General features: G+C 35.2%; 2 protein-coding genes across 3 annotated transcripts in view; one reads left to right on the plus strand and one right to left on the minus strand.

Moving 5' to 3' along the window:
- Nucleotides 1–4652, plus strand: part of TMED5 (transmembrane p24 trafficking protein 5) — a 28910-nt gene extending 24258 nt beyond the window's left edge. The window contains exon 4 of the mRNA XM_039460763.2: nt 1346–4652. Within this exon, the coding sequence (XP_039316697.1) occupies nt 1346–1564 (219 nt within the window). The 3' untranslated portion in view covers nt 1565–4652. The remainder of the gene's footprint in view (nt 1–1345) is intronic.
- Nucleotides 4653–17981: 13329 nt separating this feature from the next.
- MTF2 (metal response element binding transcription factor 2) overlaps nt 17982–18900 on the minus strand; it is a 57898-nt gene continuing 56979 nt past the window's right edge. For both annotated transcript variants that reach the window (XM_003933297.4, XM_074381418.1), the window contains one exon: nt 17982–18613. In XM_003933297.4, the coding sequence (XP_003933346.1) occupies nt 18256–18613 (358 nt within the window). In that variant the 3' untranslated portion in view covers nt 17982–18255. The remainder of the gene's footprint in view (nt 18614–18900) is intronic.

The following is an 18900-nucleotide window of genomic DNA, read 5'->3' on the forward strand; positions in this document are numbered from 1 at the left end:
TATGGTCTTCTAATAAAATAAAAATTAATAATATCCAGAGGCCTTACTATGGTAATAGGCACTGAATGAAGCATTTTCTCTGTATTATCCAGGAAAATCTGTTTCTAATTTTATTTTTGCCACAAATACTTTGACATCATTTCAAGTATCAGCTTAATTTTACTTTATATTCATATAGCCCTTTTATAGCTTTCAAATCATTTATCTTACCAGGACCCTATTATAAAAATAGCTCTTTTCACATATGCAACTTAGACTGCATCTTGGTAAGCTTGTTTTATAAATGTGCAGTTGGAATTTTAAAAATTATAAATAGATTGTGCTTTTAATTATATAGTAGGCACATAAAAGGTGAGATGTTTTCTAATTTCACAACTATTTTGTGGTATTAAAACAGGTGTTTTACTGAATACTAAATTGGTCAGACTTACAAAGAAGAAAATATTATTATAAACATAATGCATTATATAATAGGTAAATACCTAAAGTTTTATCAATTGGGCTTTTAAAAATGAAATCATTTGTTAGGCATGGTAGCAGGTACCTGTAGTCCCAACTACTCAGAAGGCTGAGGGGGAGATCATTTGAGCCCAGTATGAGGCTGCAGTGAACTATGGTCACACCTATAAATAGATATTGCACTCCAGCCTGGGCAATACAGCAAGACGCCCATCTCTAAAAACTTAATCATTTGGCCAGGCACGGTCTCAGGAAAAAGCATCATTTCCTTTGGTCATCTAAGGGCTAAGAAACAGATAATGTACATAAAACTCCTGATGCTATGCTACTCAGAATGGTTTCATGTTACCTATTTTCAATTCACAGTAGCTTTGTTCCCTTGTTAAATAACTACTTATAAACAGTATTTCAGGAGAACTATCACATAACCTTACATAGAATCTCTAATGTGATATACACAGTACCTGCCTATTAATTGAATTGTATAGCCATCTATCTTAAAATTGCATTTGGATAAAAAACATAAAGCATATTCTGAAAAAAAAAATTTTTTTTGAGACAGTGTCTCATTTTGTTGTCCAGGCTGGAGTGCATTGGCATAATCATGGCCCATTGCAATCTCAACCTCCTAAACTCAAGTGATTCCCCCACCTCAGCCTCCCAAGTAGCTGGGACCACAGGTGGTGCTAGCATACCTGTCTTTTTGTAGAGGCAGAGTCTCTGTGTGTTGTCCAGCCTAGGTTTGAACTCCTGGGCTCAAGGGATCCTCCTACCCTGGTCTCCCAAAGTTCTAGGATTACAGCATGAGCCACCGCACCCAGCCTCATTTTTTAATTAAGTTAAAATTTCTGGGCATTCTTTAATAATAAAATTATTTTGTCTCCAGGAATCCATCAACAGCATCAAGTCCAGACTCAGCAAAAGTGGTCACATACAAACTCTGCTTAGAGCATTTGAAGCTCGTGATCGAAACATACAAGAAAGCAACTTTGATAGAGTCAATTTCTGGTCTATGGTTAATTTAGTGGTTATGGTGGTGGTGTCAGCCATTCAAGTTTATATGCTGAAGGGTCTATTTGAAGATAAGAGGAAAAGTAGAACTTAAAAGTCCAATCTAGAATACCTAACATTGAAAAACGAGGCAGAAAAATGCAGAACTGTTACAGTAAAGATCATTAATGGTCTTCTCCAAAATACTTTGAGATATCTTAAGTGTGAAACAGGTATAATTTTAATGTGAAAATTAAGACTTCACTTTCTGTGCAAGTAATACTGTTGATCCAGTTTACTTAAGTGTATAACAGGAACACTTTGCAGAATATAGGTTTAAGTGAATGAAGCCATATTAATAACTGCATTTCCCTAACTTGGAAAAATTTTGCAAATGTCTTAGGTGATTTAAATAAATGAGTATTGGGCCTAATTGCAACACCAGTCTGTTTTTAACAGGTTCTCTTACCCAGAACTTTTTTTGTAAAAGTGGCAGTTACAAATTAACTGTGGCAATTTTAAGTTTCAAATCATCTGAGAATTACCTAATTATGGACTGAATAAATCTTTAGACTACAAAAGCCCAACTTTTCTCTATTTACATATGTATCTCTCCTATAATGTAAATAGAATAATAGCTTTGAAATACAATTAGGTTTTTGTGATTTTTTATAATCAAATATATTTCAATGTAACATTAGCAGAAAGTATTAGTCTTTGTACTTAGCTTACATTTCAAAAGCTGACATTTTGACAAGTCTTAAAAATGCAAATGCAAAGTTACACTTAATAAAATTAGGATATGTTTTCTCTTTGAGATGAAGGATATAGTTTAAAAGCTTCCTCCTCCATAGGGACACATTCTGTCTAACCCTTCACTAAACAATAGGATTTTTAAATTAAATGTGAGGTAAAAAAAATTATTTTTAATATTATCTGTCAACAGTGTCTGTCAACAGTTAATTATGTTAATTTTAACATGATTGCTGACTTGTATAATACATTATTACCAGCAGCTCTGAATTGCTAAAATGATCTGGGCCTAATAAACAAATATCTCCTTTTCTGAGTTCTAAGAAGTATCAGAGGGCTGGGCAAGGTGGCTCACACCTGTAATCCCAGCAGTTTGGGAGGCTGAGGGAAGTGGATCATGAGGTCAGAAGTTCAAGACCAGCCTGACCAACATGGTGAAACCCCGTCTCTATTAAAAATACAAAAACTAGCTGGGTGTGGTGGCACACGCCTGTAATCTTAGCTACTCAGGAGGCTAAGGCAGGGAATCGCTTGAATCTGGGAGTCAGAGGTTGCAGTGGGCCAAGATCACGCCACTGCACTCCAGCTTGGGCGACAGAGTGAGACTCCATCTCAGAAAAAAAAAAGAATGATCAGAAACAAGAAAGTATTTAGATAAACTTGAGAACACCTAATCCAAAATAAAACTCACTTAAGCAGAACTAAAAATAAATATTTAGAATCTGATTGGCTCATTATGACATCCTCATCATAATATAAATAGGAGATTAATTCTCAGTTAACTGGAATAAACTATTTGGCTGTGGATTTTATTTTCTACAAGAATTCTGGTTTGAATTGGTTTTTGTTAAGTATTCTAGTACATTTTGTGAAATGTAATCCCTACTGTAAGGTTTAGCACTGAGTGTATATATTGTTAACAATTTTTATTATAACTTTTATACAGTGGCCTTTCTGATCACTTTATTTATTGATATTGAAGTTAAGAATTGGAAACATAGACTCCCAAGTTTTAAATACCTAAATGTGAATAACCCATATATACAACAAAGTCTCTGCCATCTAGCTTATTGAAGTCTACGGGGTCTTAAGTACTAGTAATTTAACTTCACCATGAATGAACTATAATTTTTAAGCTATGCCCACTTATAACATTATGACTATATTGTGAGTTAGAAACAATCAACTTAAAATTTGGGGTATAGAACCCCTCAACAGGTTAGTAATGCTGGAATTCTTGATAAGCAATAATAATAAACAGATAGAGTGATTTCATTTACACACAAAGTAGTTCAAAGGGAGATAGATTTCCTTCCTTCTTAGGCCGCTGGGAAAAGAGCAGCTTAGATTTCCCTGCTCAAAAGCCTTTGAAAAATTACGTAAGTGCCATATACGATCAATTACCTTAATTGGCCAAGAAAATGCTTCAAGTGTCTAGGGGTAGCCTTTGCAACACTTGCAGAACAAGGGTCAACAAGATCCTTGCCTATGAATAGCCCTCCCTTTTGCCCTTTCTGTTAAATTTGTAATGAGAAGGAAGTTTACAGTACCATAACTAATAAAGCAGGGTACACATATAAACTACTGCATCTCTTCTATAAAACTGTGATTAAGAATTCTACCTCTTATGTATGGCTGTTACCGTACTATACTCTCTGACTCCTAACAATGAATTTGTTACATAATCTTCTACATATATGCCTTGTGCCACTGATCTTAAACCTATGATTCAGTAACTCCTTACCATACAAAAATAATAACAGCTTCATTTGGAAAAGAATTTTGGAGTATGAAGGACAATTATTTTTATACACAAAGTATAAAGACTGAGATATTTAAGAGGCATAACCAAAAAAGCAAAATTTGTAGACAGAGAAAAAATTTGTAATATTCCTAAACAATACCGTTTATCTGCTTCACACGGTTTTTTTTTTTTAATGTCACTATTCTATTTCTAAATTAAAGTTAGGCTAAATTGAGTAAGCTGCTTATCACTTACCAGCTCATTTTATCTTTGGTTTTTAATATATAAATTTTTTAAATATTAAAATATTTAAGGCCCAACCAGTTTCCATAGTGTAGAAGTTACCAAGTTCGCCTCACACTAAGGCCTAGAGCTTGCTCTGATTTGCAATTCGATGATTAATGTTGTGCTGTTCTTTCATGTGAAATGTCAAGACATGGAGGTGTTTGTAATTTTATGGTAAAATGAATCCTTAAACATGATGTCTTAACTAAGCATTTATAATTTCATGTCTCATCAAATGAAAATTATTTATCTGAAATTTTAAAAGAAATTGATTTAGCATGTAAGGATTTTTCGTCTAAAGTATAATAATGCACAGTGTTGCTCAAACTGCTTTATACTTGTGAACAGCCTTCTTAATTAAGCAATGTATTGTGAGTACTGAGCTGAATATATATAATAAAAATTATCAAAGAAAATTACCTCCCAGTCATTTGTTAATGTCTACTCCTTAAAACCTTCCTTCATCTCAATCTTAGTTAATAATGTGCTCTCCTCCTGTTTCAAAACCCCTACACCTTTTGAAACTCTCTACACCTCTTATTATACATCATTCTACTTTCCATTGGAGTTCTGTTTCTATATGTACTTATTCACCTGTTGCCTAAACATGCATTGTTCTTAAAAGGTAAAATTTTTGCTCAAAATATATGAAAGGAAAGATAATCCGTTCTTAAAGTTTAGAATGCTAAGTAACCACCCAGGAACCTACCCTGCTCCTCTACCTCACCCTAGAAATTGATTCTTTAGGTCTGGAATATGGCTCAGGATTCTAAATTTTTAATCAACACAATATGGAATCCTGTCAGTTATCCTTAGATCATTTGCTAGCTAGGTGATCTTGGGAAATCAAAACTCCTTTGAGACTATTTCATTTTCAGAAATAAGTAACATCTTAAAACTTGGTAAAATAGCATATAGGAAAATACAATGCTTGGTGTAGGTTGGTATATTATTATTTGGTCATTTCCCCCAAACCATCCAGACAAGCCACTCTTCTACCACAAGCTGGTAGAAATCCTTAGGTACCGTTCTGTTTCTGCACTGCTGTCACTTTTACATGTCTAGGCTTCTGGAAGGCATTTGTCATAACAAGAATCCAGAGCTGGAATGATGTTACGTAAGAGGGCACATGAAGATGGATTCTGGATCCCTGTATCTGAAAAAGCCAAGAAAATGCAGGACAGGGAAAATCCTAGAGGTCTTCACTGATGATGAATTAAAAACCTAATAATGGGACAGTTTTAAAAACAAAAACCCTCCTGTTTTTGTACTTGGGTTGTTTTTGTTTCTGTTTTAGCAAGCTTAGATTTATTATTGTTCCTTTTAAAGAGGATAATAGGAAAGCAGTAAAATGAACAATGAGAATCTATTATCCAAACTGAGAAAGATACTAGTCCCCAATCCTCGAAGGGTTAAGTGACAGTAATGATCAAATGTTGTAAAGGGGACTGTTACTATGGCTTATATCAAATGGGAGACTGGACTAAAATGGGAAGCTGGACTAAATCTAACCTTTCTACTCTTGATTTCAATTCTAAAAGGACAAGTAATACCATTGCAGAAAAAAGCAGAAAGAAAAGACAGTTCCAAATGATAAATTTTAAGAGTTATTTGTTTTGCTAGGATGCAAGAGAATTTGCATAAGTGGATCACTCACACGTTGCTAGTGAGATACGAAATAATAGAGCCACTGTGGAAAATATTCTTGGCAGTTTCTTACAACAGTAAACATGCATTTAACATATAACCTGGCATTTGCACTACTTACCAGTTATTCCTGAGAAGTAAAAACTTAACATTCACAAATGTTACGTAGAACCTTCATTTATAATAGCCAAAACCTGGAAACAATCTGGATGTCCTTCAAGGAGACAGTGCATGGTTTAGTATGCTCACACCATGGAACACTAAGTAGCAATGTGAAGGAACAAACTACTGATACATGTAACAAATTGGATGGACCTGAGGGAATTATGCTTGGGGGCTGGGGGTGGGTTACACACTGTATGATTCTGTTTTTGTAACATTTTTAACACAATAATAAAGCTATAGAGATGGGAAACAAGATTCATGGTTGCCAAGTTTTAAAGATGAAGGGAAGGAGAATGTGGCCTAAAGGGAGCCTTGTGGTGGAAAAGTTCTGTAGTTTGATTGTGGTGATTACAGAAATATGCATATGAAACATTGTAAGTATAGCTAAAACATATTGCTAATACGTTGGTATATATATATTTCTGAGTGATTAATTCCACCATGTTGCCAAGGCTGCTCTTGAACTCCTAAGCTCAAGTGATTTGCCCACCCAAGCTTCCCAAAGTGCTGGGATTACAGGCATGAACCACCATGTCCAGCCTGTTTTTTCTTATGCAAACATACTTATGATCAAGTTTAATTTGTTATTAGGCATGTTAAGAGATTAAAAATAGCTAACAAAATAGAACAATTACAACATTATAATAAAAGTTATGCAAATGTGGTTTCTCACTCTCAAAGTAACTTGTACTCACCCTTGTGAAGCTGTGAAATGTCATACAATGCCTACGTGAAGAGATGAAATGTGGTGATTGAGTAGGTATCGGTGATGTTGTTAGGCTACATTATCATCAAATAGTCAGCTTTGGGTGATCCTGGATCACTGGGCCAAGATAATGTCGATGGTTACATGTAAGGAGCAGACAATGTCGATGGTTTAGGGATCCTCAATAGTTAAAGGATTTCTATTTTTGGGATCTTTTTGCTGAAAATTTTTGAAAGAACATTGTAACCAGAAGTTGTTGACTCTTTTCAACTCATCGAAATGTAAGACTGTAATCCTTTGGTGATCATACTGGTGACTTTAATGCTGTCTTCCATTTGAGGATCATATTCGATAATTCTGTTCTTTAATGTCTGTGCAATTCAAAACACTTTGGCAAATTTTATTAATGTCTATGTTGGTGATTCTGCTTCAGTTTCATCATCTTCCTCTCCCTCTGTAGATGACTCAACAAGTTCTTCCAATTCCTCGTCTGGTAACACTTCTTGATAGCCTTTGATATGCTCTTCTTCTTCAAGCATGTCAGCAAATCCTTCTTCACAGAACTTGTCTTGCTATGTGATTTGAATTTGCCATGGGCTCCCAGGAAGCCTTTAAATCATTCATGATTTCATTCCGTATTCTTTCAGCAGGCATTTACCTGTGTCTGGTTGTGATTCATCCACTGCAGCTTTGATGAATGTTACTGCATGAGCAATAGTGAATGATTTCCAACAGTGCATTATATACATTGTTAGGGTCTGCAGCAATTGCTGATAAAATGTGTTCAAGTAGTTGTATGTGGCCTTGACAAACTGAATGATGCCCTGGTCAGGGACTGAAGCAGTGAGGTTTTATCTGGAGGTAAAAATACCACCTCAACATTTCATTTTCATAGCAGACAAATTCGGGATGGATGGCCAGAAGCACTGTCCATTATTAATACTTTAAATTCCAACCCTTTCTCTTCCAAGTATTTTTTCACTTCTGGGATGAAGCATTGGTGGAACCGTTCCATAAAGAAGATGGCTGTCACCCCTACTGATTATGCTGCCAGGACACATAATTTTTATTTTCAAGAACATGTAGGTTCTTCACTCTATACACTACACCTCCCTTTACCTTATGCCCTGGAGAAATATAGTACCAGAGTTAATGTGTTTTTCCATGTTTTATGCCCTGGTGTTAATGCCCTGAAGCGCATTCTTTGCACTTCGATGAATGTAAGTTCCTATTGGGCATCTTCTTCCAGAAGGGCCCAATGTCACCACAATTAAGACTTGCTTTGAATGGTATCCTTTCTCCTTAACTTCAACTATGCTGGAAATGAGGCAGCAGATTATTTATCATCAGACACATCCTCTTCAGTAATTCTTAAATACTTCAGTCCAAACCTATTCCTGAATCTGTGTAACCATCCCTTATTTGCTGTAAATGGCTTTGTATCACTCACGTCAGGGGATCCCTTGCTAAATGTTCGTATAGGCCTTGTGCTTTCAGTGCAACACCCTGATGTCAGTTGGAACACATTTCTTTTTGTTCATGTCTTCCACCCACAAATTTAACCCATTTATGCCAAAGATTGCAAAATTTTCCTGTGAAAAATCGGTCCTTGGGGATGACCTTGAGCAGCAGAATATAACTCCCATAGGCTTAGCATTCCAATAATGGAACACTAGGCATAAATGATGTCTTTTTCATTTTAAAACTAGCACGAATGTTTTTCCTTCACAATTTCATGAAGATTCATTCTTACCTTAGAGCTTAGCAATCTCTGCATATGATTTTTTTTCTCAAGTACTTTCACCTTTTCAGTTTATGACTTATCTTTGGCATATCCAATTGCCATCATCTCACCTAGGGGCCACTATACAGTAAGGGTTACCTGAACACAAGCATTACAATACTGCAATAGTCGATAGGGTAACTAAGATGATTAATAAGTGTCTAATGGGTGGGTAGCATATACAGCATGGATAGGCTGGACAAAAGGATGGCTCTTGTCCACGGTGGGACAACGAGAGTGTGAGATTTCATTACACTACTCAGAATGGCATGCAACTTAACACTTGAATCCACGGACAAGGGGTGACTACTGTAATGTCTTGGAAAATGCTAGGCCCTCAAATATTGAGTGACGTGTTCATCCTCAACTCCAGGCCTTATTCTGCTCCTTCATGTTGAAACACTATTTTCTCCCACTTAGCCTTTATTCAAGCTAACCCATCCTTCAGGGTAAAACCTAACAAGTACTGCAGTCCAAATCAATCTCATTTCTCCAGAAACACCACTTCTTCACAGCAACTCACAGGCATTCAAAGCATGATTGTTGACTTTGAACAAACACTTAATACAACCACACAAAACTTTACATCTCAACTACTTTCAGAAAAATTAAAGCATGCCAAAAAAAGAAAAAAAAGTCCTTTAATTGACTTGTGTCCCCCCAAAGAAGATATATCCAAGTCCTAACTCCCAATATCTGTCATTGTAACCTTATTTGGAAACAGGGTCTTTGCACATATACTTAAAGATTTCCAGATAAGCTCACCCTGCATTTAGAGTGGGCCCCAAATCCAATGACTGTTGTTCTATAAGAAAAGGAGAGGAAGAATTGAAATAGGGGAATGCCTCATAAAGATGGAGGCAGAAATTGGACTGAAATGTCCAAGAATTACCAGCTACAACCAGAGGCAGTAACAGGCATGGAAGGAATTCTCCCTCAGAATATCCAGAAGGAACCAACCTTAACACCAACTCAATTTTTTAGACTTCTAGCCTCTAGAACTCTAATAACTGCTGTTGTTTTATGCCACAAGTTTTTGCTAACTTACTATAGCAGCTCTAGGGAAATTAATATGAAGGCCTCAATAGTGGAGTCCCAGAAGAAATTTTTAGAAATAATAGCAATAATGAAGTTAAGAAATGTATTTTTATTTAACAAAAGCCATATTTCGCCTGTACTTATGATGAATGGGATTTTGATTATGAAGCAGTGGCTCATTTTATATTAAGTTCAGTGCAACTTCTTAAAATGTGTTAAAAGTATGTAATTTTTAAAATGTTAAACCAAAGCTTTTACCATATAGACCATTTCTCTTTCTCTTGCTTTATGTGTGTACACACACACACACACACACACACACACACACACACACACACACATTGTTGTTTTGAGACAGAGTCTCATTCTGTCATCAAGGCTGGAGTGCCGTGGCATGACCTCTGTACACTGCAGCCTTGACATCCCAGGCTCAAGTGATCCTCCCATTACATCCTCCCAAGTAGCTGGGACTACAGGCATGTGCCACCATGCCTAGCTCATTATTTTTTGTAGAGATGGATTTTTCAGGTTGCCCAAGGCTGGTCTCATGTGATATCTACCCACCTTGGCCTCCCAAAGTGCTGGTACTACAGGCATGAGCCACTGTGTCCAGCCTAGACAGTAATTTTAAAAATTCATGCTAGTTCTAAAGAGAATGATCTGAATTAAGTTCCATATTATGATGGTTATTTTCAGTACAATCTAAGTTTTAACATTCTTAATGGTAAAGTTACACATTTTGGACATAATACTAGATACGGCCTTATATTTTGCTTATTCTCTGTAAAGAATTTTAATCCACTGCTTCCTTTTACCTTTATGCTGTATTTCTAAGTTATCCAGCTTGAGCTTTTTAAAGTCAGAGTATGCTAATAGAATTATAAAAATAACTTGAATGAGCTTAAGCCAAAAATGTAGACTTCGAATTCCAAATATAAATGGTGTTTTGTTCATTTTGTTTATCTATGAAAACTAGCATCTTCAAGTAGCAGATAAAATTTGATCAGAACAAACATATAGGTTCTTTAGAAAGTATCCCTGAATAAATGTAAATTACATTTAAAACCACGTGAAGCTGGGTGCAGTGGTTCATGCCTGTAATCCCAGCACTTTGGGAGACCAAGGCAGGCAGATCACTTGGGGCCAGGAGTTCAAGATTAGCCTGGCCAACATAGCAAAACCCTGTCTCTACTAAAAATACAAAAAGAAAAAAAAAAATGGCTGGGCGCAGTGGCTCACAGCTGTAATCCCAGCACTTTGGCAGGCCAAAGTGGGCAGATCACTTGAGGTCAGAAGTTTGAGACCAGCCTGGCCAACATCGTAAAACTGTGTCTCTACTAAAATATAAAAATTTAGCTGGGCGTGGTGGCACATGCCTGTAGTCCCAGCTACTCGGGAGACTGAGGCAGGGGAATCGCTTGAACCAGGAGGTGGAGTTTGCGGGGAGCTGAGATCATGCCACTGCACTCCAGCCTGGTGATAGAGTGAGACTCTGTCTCAAAACAAAAACAAAAACAAAAAAAAATATCCAATTCAAGCTACTTTTAACCACAGAGGACTTGAATTAAAAAATTAAATAACTACCTTTAAAAACATTTAAGGCTGAGAACACTGATTTCAAGTAGGTCTAAGGTTAATATTTAATATTATTCAAAGAGTTGCTATATGTAAAAAACAAGATCGCATCACTGCAATACAGCCTGGGTGACGGAGCGAGACAGTCTCTAAATAAACAAATAAAAGCACTTGAGTCTTACTTTTTAAGTCTTTAGTTTTAAAATATATTCAAATGTCTGAAAATTATTTCAAAAATGTCAAGAGAGTGACCCTATTAAAACAAATTAAATTCTACCTTCCATAGAAAAGCAAACCATTACAGGTAACTTAATTTTATAAATTTAGTTATACCTACTTACCCAAGATCATGAAACAAATCAAATTTAATAAACATTATTAGTTCAATTTGGTAAAACAATTATCTTAGAAATTTACTATAATTATTTGAAGCTTGACAATCTTAGTTGTAGATAAACAATTTCAGCACTTAAAGTACTAAAAAGTTTAGCAAATTACTAATATCAATTCTTACATCCATTTAACCTATAAAGTAGTGGGAATTAATATTGAATTGCTACTCTGATAACATCTCCATTCTATTCCTTTAGGCTTCTTTTATGCCTGTTAAATAGATACATGTAATAAAACCATGCCATGGCAATTTACTGTTCTCTAAAATGGTACTATTCTTATACAGCAAGTCCCTATTAGGCAAAACACTGTTTTTTCTTTCTCTTTTTTTTTTTTTTTTTTTTTTAAGAGACGGAGTTTCGCTCTTGTTACCCAGGCTGGAGTGCAATGGCGCGATCTCGGCTCACCGCAACCTCCGCCTCCTGGGTTCAGGCAATTCTCCTGCCTCAGCCTCCTAAGTAGCTAGGATTACAGGCATGTGCCACCATGCCCAGCTACTTTTTTTGGTATTTTTAGTAGAGACGGGGTTTCACCATATTGACCAGGACGGTCTTGATTTCTTAACCTCGTGATCCACCCGCCTCGGCCTCCCAAAGTGCTGGGATTACAGGCTTGAGCCACCGCACCCGGCCTGTTTTTTCTTTCTCATAACAACACACAGAATACATGAGCCAACACTAGCAGTAGTCTTACACTACCTATCAGTTAACAGAAAACCATGGTGCTATTTGGCCAGGCAGCTGCTGCCTGGAAGTGTTTTAAGAAAATGTGAAGACTAGTTAGAGAGCTACAAAATAACCAACTTACGCTAGCCCACATTACAGCTATAGCTTAATTATCCAGCAGCCACATTTTTAAGTATCTCAACCATTTATATTTCATTAAATATAAAGAATAACAAACTGAAAAAATACATATTTCCAGTGGTAAACAATTTTTTTTTAAAAGCCATTTTTATTTTTTCAGAAGTAAACTACTCTCTAAGCCTCATCTAAAAAATCAGAACTGTGGTTTGTAAAAGGTTTGAACTTTATTCATATGATTATTTGTCCCAGAAAGCCTTGCCTAAATTCTTTCCAGCCTATAACAAATTAATGTTTAGAAACTATGTGGGAGAGTAGAAAGCTGCCCAATGCACTATGAATAAACATGGCTTATTAACATAGGGATTCCGAGAGAAGATATGTAAAAGCAGAAAAATATAAAAGTACCACATAGCCTGTCATTAAGTGTAAGGACAAGATTCCTTACCCACATCCATATTCCCATGAGTAGCACACCGTATTATAGCAATTAACAATAATGAATCTTCATAATCTCTCAGTAGAAAGGAAAGGTAGGAAAGGTTAACATGTTATAAAAATGGCGTTTTTTTAAAGTATGAAATATTCAATACATTCTAAAACATGCTTCAGTGAAAACGTATCCTCAATGTTTCTGGTCTTCAAATGCTTTAAAAGTTGTTTACGGAACATACTATAGTTTACAAAGAATGGGTTTCTAATGACACAATTCCCTCTTGAAAAATTCCTATCAACTTAAAATAACCCCCAAAATCTAAGATATAATGTTATGCAGAATTACAATAAAACTTTTAAAACCAACAGACCCTTTATAGAATATGCTCTTGGATTCTGGCAGGAACTTGGTGACAAAAGGATACAGAAACCAAAACCATGCTTCCACAAGTCTTATATGAACCAATAGGCTTTCTCTTCCAAAACTCTTTCCAACAAACTTCATTTCCTTAAGTTTTGATGTCTCCTCAAGGAGAAAAGCTAATATTCAGGAATACCTCTCACTAAATCTCTTTTCTGCTTATTACCATCTCAAATTCTGTATACAAAAAAAAAAACCAAAAACCTTATATTCTACAATAGTATTAAAGACAATATATTCAAGTGTCACTTATTAAAACACTAATTATAATCTGTCACTCAGGACACATCACTAATCCAGGATGCTATTAACTTATTTGACTTAAATTTATAACTACGTTTTAATTATAATTTATCAAATTACACATGTAAATTAACTCATATAAATTCAGAAAAGCAATGTAATCATTTTAAAAAATCATTCAAAAGTCCTATTTTCCAGCAAAAGTAAAATGTTTGAAAAAAATTAATTTCTTTTTTTAAAAATTTTTTCAGAGACAGGGTCTCACTCTGTCACCCAGGCTGGATTGGCATGATCATAGCTTGCTGCGGCCTTGAACTCCTGGGCTCAAGCAATCCTCCCACTTTAGCTTCCCAAGAAGCTAGGACTCCAGGCATGCACCACCATGCCCAGCTAATTTTTAAATTGTGTTGTAGAAACAGGGTCTTACTATGTTGTCCAGACTGGTCTTGAACTCTTGGTTTCAAGCGATCCTACCACCTTGGCTTCCCAAAGTGCCGAGATTACAAAAATGAGCCACCTGTGCCCAGCCAATTAATTTCTTAAACTATTGTTGGTGATTTTAAACTTCTGCTTGATATGAAAAAAATTACTTTAGCTGCTAGAGACTCATTTAGATACTGTCAACATTTTTTCTTTTTAGCATTTGACATTTAATTATGGGGTAAATAACCTTGGTTAGAATTAAAATAATAAAATATAAACTAATTTAATTCTTCAAGCCCAGGCCATACATAAAAGCACTGAGGATCAAACGTCAATAGCCACAAGGGTGCCAGTGACAGCCAACAGGCATGTACAAACCGCCTCTCACAAGACATTTTCAAGATCAAGCAATCAGTCTTCCAAAGCACAGTTAGCCATTTGCCATGGTTTTGTAGCACAGGTTTTACACATATTTTATATATAGTTCCATGAACTCACTGTCAAAGCTGCCTATGTGACACATAAGAAAACTCAGTGAAAGTAATACTAAGACATAAAGATTTTTGTTGGATGGGTTGGACTTTGGAGGACCACAAACCATTATCTAAAGTTTTTTTGCCCCCCCTCCCCAACAAATTTTTGCCCATTTATGGATGTGATCACCCACACTGGGAATACATGTCATAGGATTAGGAGAAAAAATGTATTAGGCACCTTTTAGTAAATATAAAGAATAGAAAATAGACTGATTTTCGAGCAGGATATATTTTTACCCAAAAATATATTTTATCTTCTGTGAAAGTTAAAATGGTTTGTTTCCTTGCCTAAATCCAGTGGAAAGGTATCTTAAATGACGTATCATATTTTCTGAAGATGCAGGACAAATAAAAAGTCACTAAGAATACAGTTTATACACTCATCATCTCCCACAAAGAGAAAATGCCAGGGGAGCTAGCAAAGAGGGATTTTGTTGAGTAGAAATGAGACGGAAGAGGAGGAAAAAAGAGTAAGCTAGTTAATTGTAATCTTATTCTAAGTATAAAGAGAGAATAATATTTCATTTTAGCTATTACTCCAAGAAATTTTTATAAAACTTACAAATATTATACCTGTTCCATCTACTTGTTTTACAGAGAACCAATCAGTTTGCTTTCATAGCTTCTTCCATCTCCTCAGACAGACAGCTGGTTTTCTAACTGCTACCAATCAGAAAAGAATCCATAATCAGATAAAGTTCTTACCTTACATTTCATTGTCCAGTTTTTATTTTTCTGAGCAAGACTAATCAACTGCTACGGAAAAAAACCAAAGGAGACTATGGGTATGTGCATTCATTAAGGTACTCAAATATAACTAAGAAAAATTTCCCCACAAAAACAGGGCTTTAAAAAGCAAAAACAAAACAAAACAAAAAAAACTGTTTACCAAAGCTGCATGAGCATCTTCTTTTGTCATCACATCCTCATTCAAACAACTGTAGAACCAGACTGCAAAACAGTCTGGTAGAATTGCCTAAGTCAGATCATATTCCAACCAAAATTCAATAGTGCCTAGTAGAAACTCAATAAAGTAGCCCGAAACAGCTCTACCCGCAACACGAATAATAGAAATCTACTGAACATATACATTATAGAAACCAAGCATGCAAACTTAGACATATCTTGCAAAAAAAAAAAAAAAAAAAAAAAAAAATGGGAGGCAGGGCACCCTCAACTCTAACACATCAGGGAACATACAATTATGTTAAATACTTAGAAAAAATATACATAGCAAGATCTAGCTTCATCACTCCTATATTAAAATTTATAGAGTATCTCTGATAGCTTCTATTCCGGCTCTAGTTTGGTGGTCTAAGGGTCTAGGAATACAGATTTATCACTTAGTAGCAGAATATTTATAAAAATGTATTTGTTTTGAATAAAAATAGAATTACAATTAGGAAGGTATATTGTTTCTACATCTTTTATTTGCCTGCGACAAAACTTATTTTTAAAATACAGGAAATCCTTTTATATGAACCCTAACACCTTCCATGTAAGAAGAAAACACAGTTGGAAAGTTAAGTCTGAATTTTTTAAAGTTTGGGCACACAATAGAGACATACTATCTTTCTAATATAAAGTGTACATGCTAGCTAAATGTAGTTTATTTAAGACCATTTAGGATGAACATGTGATGATTATTAATATTATACAAGGGACGAGGAAAAATGAAAGCAAAGTTTTATAAAGATTAATTCAAGTGAACGTAATAGCAGTGGAATTAGAAAATCCTTACCACCCTAGCTAAATAAAAGCAGTCAACTACTGCACTAGTGTGTATTTTCAAGCAAATACAGAGGCAAAACTCATTAGCTCTTTAAAAAATACACACATTTAATGTTGGTCTGTTTTAATTTCTAAGTAAAACAATTCCAAAAATACAAACTGAACATCAGAGCCATGTGAACCACCATGAGAAAATAAAACAGACATTAACAATAATTATGTCTAAAGACAGTTCAGCTGGATAAATCATCTTCCAAGTATGTTAAAGAAAAAGTTTCTAAAAATACTGCTGGTGTTCAGTTAGAATTAAAGGACTCTGGGGAAAATGAAATAATATGACACAGGTGGAGTGAATAAGGTTACACGGGATTTACATTGTTCATTACCCCTAGATATAAACAAACATTCAAAAATCAACACAAACTCTGCGTGTTATTCAAAATATTGCAGCTGCAGAAAAGGCAACTTTAAATTAATAGCTAGGGGAAAATCAAGTTTTAGTGGAGGTAAACAGAAGTAACAGTTTTTAATTTGCACTTTTGTAAAGCTCATTTATACCTGGCCAACCAGGAACCAAATGCAGACAATGAAGTTCTCTGCTTCTTTTGGCTATAATGTGACAAGAAAGGATCATCTTTTGAAGATGTTTAAAGAAATAAAGCAACTTTCTTTATAAACAGTCAAATAATCAATTAATGGAATAAATAAGTACTAACCCACATTTTAACCACTCTGTAATCACTACACTTTACATATTTTTTATTTTGGCGGCAAATTCCCCCATTATTAGTCTAAAATCCACCAATCACTTTTAAAAGTAAAATGAATAGCCACCAAAATAAGAAAATCTTCTGTTCACTCTTTGGCTAAAAAGGAAAACAAATAAAACAAAAAGAAGACAACTCTAACACTGGTGATAAAAGAAACTTTTTTTTTACATGTAAAATAAAGTTATCAATTTAAATCTTGGTACATTTTATAAAAACAAGAGGTAATGTTGTAATAAAACAGCAGTAGCCTCAGCTGGCAACATACTGTTTGTTAACCCTGTGCAATAAAATACTTTGTTCATACTACACTTATTCAAACATGACTAACAGTTACTACAGACATTTCAGGAATCTTCACGGGACTCCTATAGACTTACTGTTAAAACCGAGAGACATTTACAATCATAATGTGCCATGAAAACTTGAAAATGTTACTTCTAGTAGGAGATAATGTTCATACTATTTGAATTTGTTTTAGGTACTGAACAGCTGAGTTACAAGGACTAAAAGTGAAAAGCATTCTAAAAGCCCAGGAACACTGTTGTTCACACCCTTCTTGAGAACACACTAAACTCGTCTGACACATTTCTCTTCATACATAGCAAGCAACAGCACCTAATAAAAGCCTGAGAAGAAATGCTGCTGTGTAAATACTGCAACTATTCCTGAAAAAAGAATTATGGGATATATATTCCAAAGCTGCCCATTCCCATAATTTGTATTGCATAGGTCACATAATCACACACATATATATACACATGTGTGTATATATATGCACATGCAAGAATATATTAAGACGACAATGAAGTCTAGTCACAGAGCAATTTACAGGCTCAATATATTTTTTACACTTTGCTTGAAAGAAAATTTCAATATTTTACAGTCTTTCAGTAGGCATTATATACACTGCACTTTATGAAATCTAGAAGGTATTGAAATAAATTTTTCCAACATTTTGGTAACAAAACAGACAACGTTTCTCCAAATACTTGTGCTATCTACATGATGTTTGCTCTGATAATCACTAATCACAAAAAACTAACTCAATGGAATAATTAGAAAAATTGTCTAACACCATGCATGGGTTTCAATCATTTTTAATATCCTATCCTAGAAACATTCTACAAATCTTAAGATTTAAAAAATTAAGTCTCTGTTCTTTTTAAAAGATATCTTTTTATGACAATATCCATAACATTGACAGGTACATGTTAAGGCTAGTATCATCCCCTTTTTGAATTTTTTTGAATTTTTTTTTTTTTTTAAGAAAGATAGTAAAAGCCAGACTCCTTTAGGGCTTTGAACTGTACCTACAGAAAATCAGAGTGCAGTGAACATAATGTTCAGTCCTACAGTCAGGATGCAGTTGCTCCTTCCCATTCCACAAGATACTGCACCTTTCCATCAAGTGTCACCCGACGAGCCAAAACTCGGTATTTTTCGCCACATGCTATTCTACCTGCAGCACCAAAATAACTGGTAATGGAGTTCTTTAGATGATTGAGTTGTAACTCCTGATCTGCTAAGTTATTCAGAATCTCTGTGTTGAGTTCGTCAAATTGATAATCTTCCTTGCCTTCATCGTCTTTCACGATTTCTGAGTTCTGCGTCTGGAGTGCTCTTCTCGGAAGACGGCCTCTCCTCCTCCGCAGATGCGGCACCGCAGCAGGCCAAGGTCTTCCCGTACGCGTCCTTTTCCTGGAGTCGGATAATCTACGGGACAGAGAAGGCCAGAACTGTCTACTAAGCTTTCTAAGCATCCTGTGCCCACACAATACGTTCTCTTTTTTGGATTACTCTATTATACCATATATCCTTGATGACATAAAAATAAGCAAACCCAAACAATAAATGCTATATAAATGGACTGTCACTTGCGTTCATTACTTTAGATTTTGTTACCTTCTTGGGGCTGAATTTTGTAAAGCTTTTCTTCCTTAACTACTAGTAAGCTTAGGGTAATTTTTTTACTTAGGAGGCCAATAAGAAAAATTCTTACC

The sequence above is a fragment of the Saimiri boliviensis genome, chromosome 11 (assembly GCF_048565385.1).
Source record: "Saimiri boliviensis isolate mSaiBol1 chromosome 11, mSaiBol1.pri, whole genome shotgun sequence".
In the NCBI taxonomy this organism is placed as follows: domain Eukaryota; kingdom Metazoa; phylum Chordata; class Mammalia; order Primates; family Cebidae; genus Saimiri; species Saimiri boliviensis.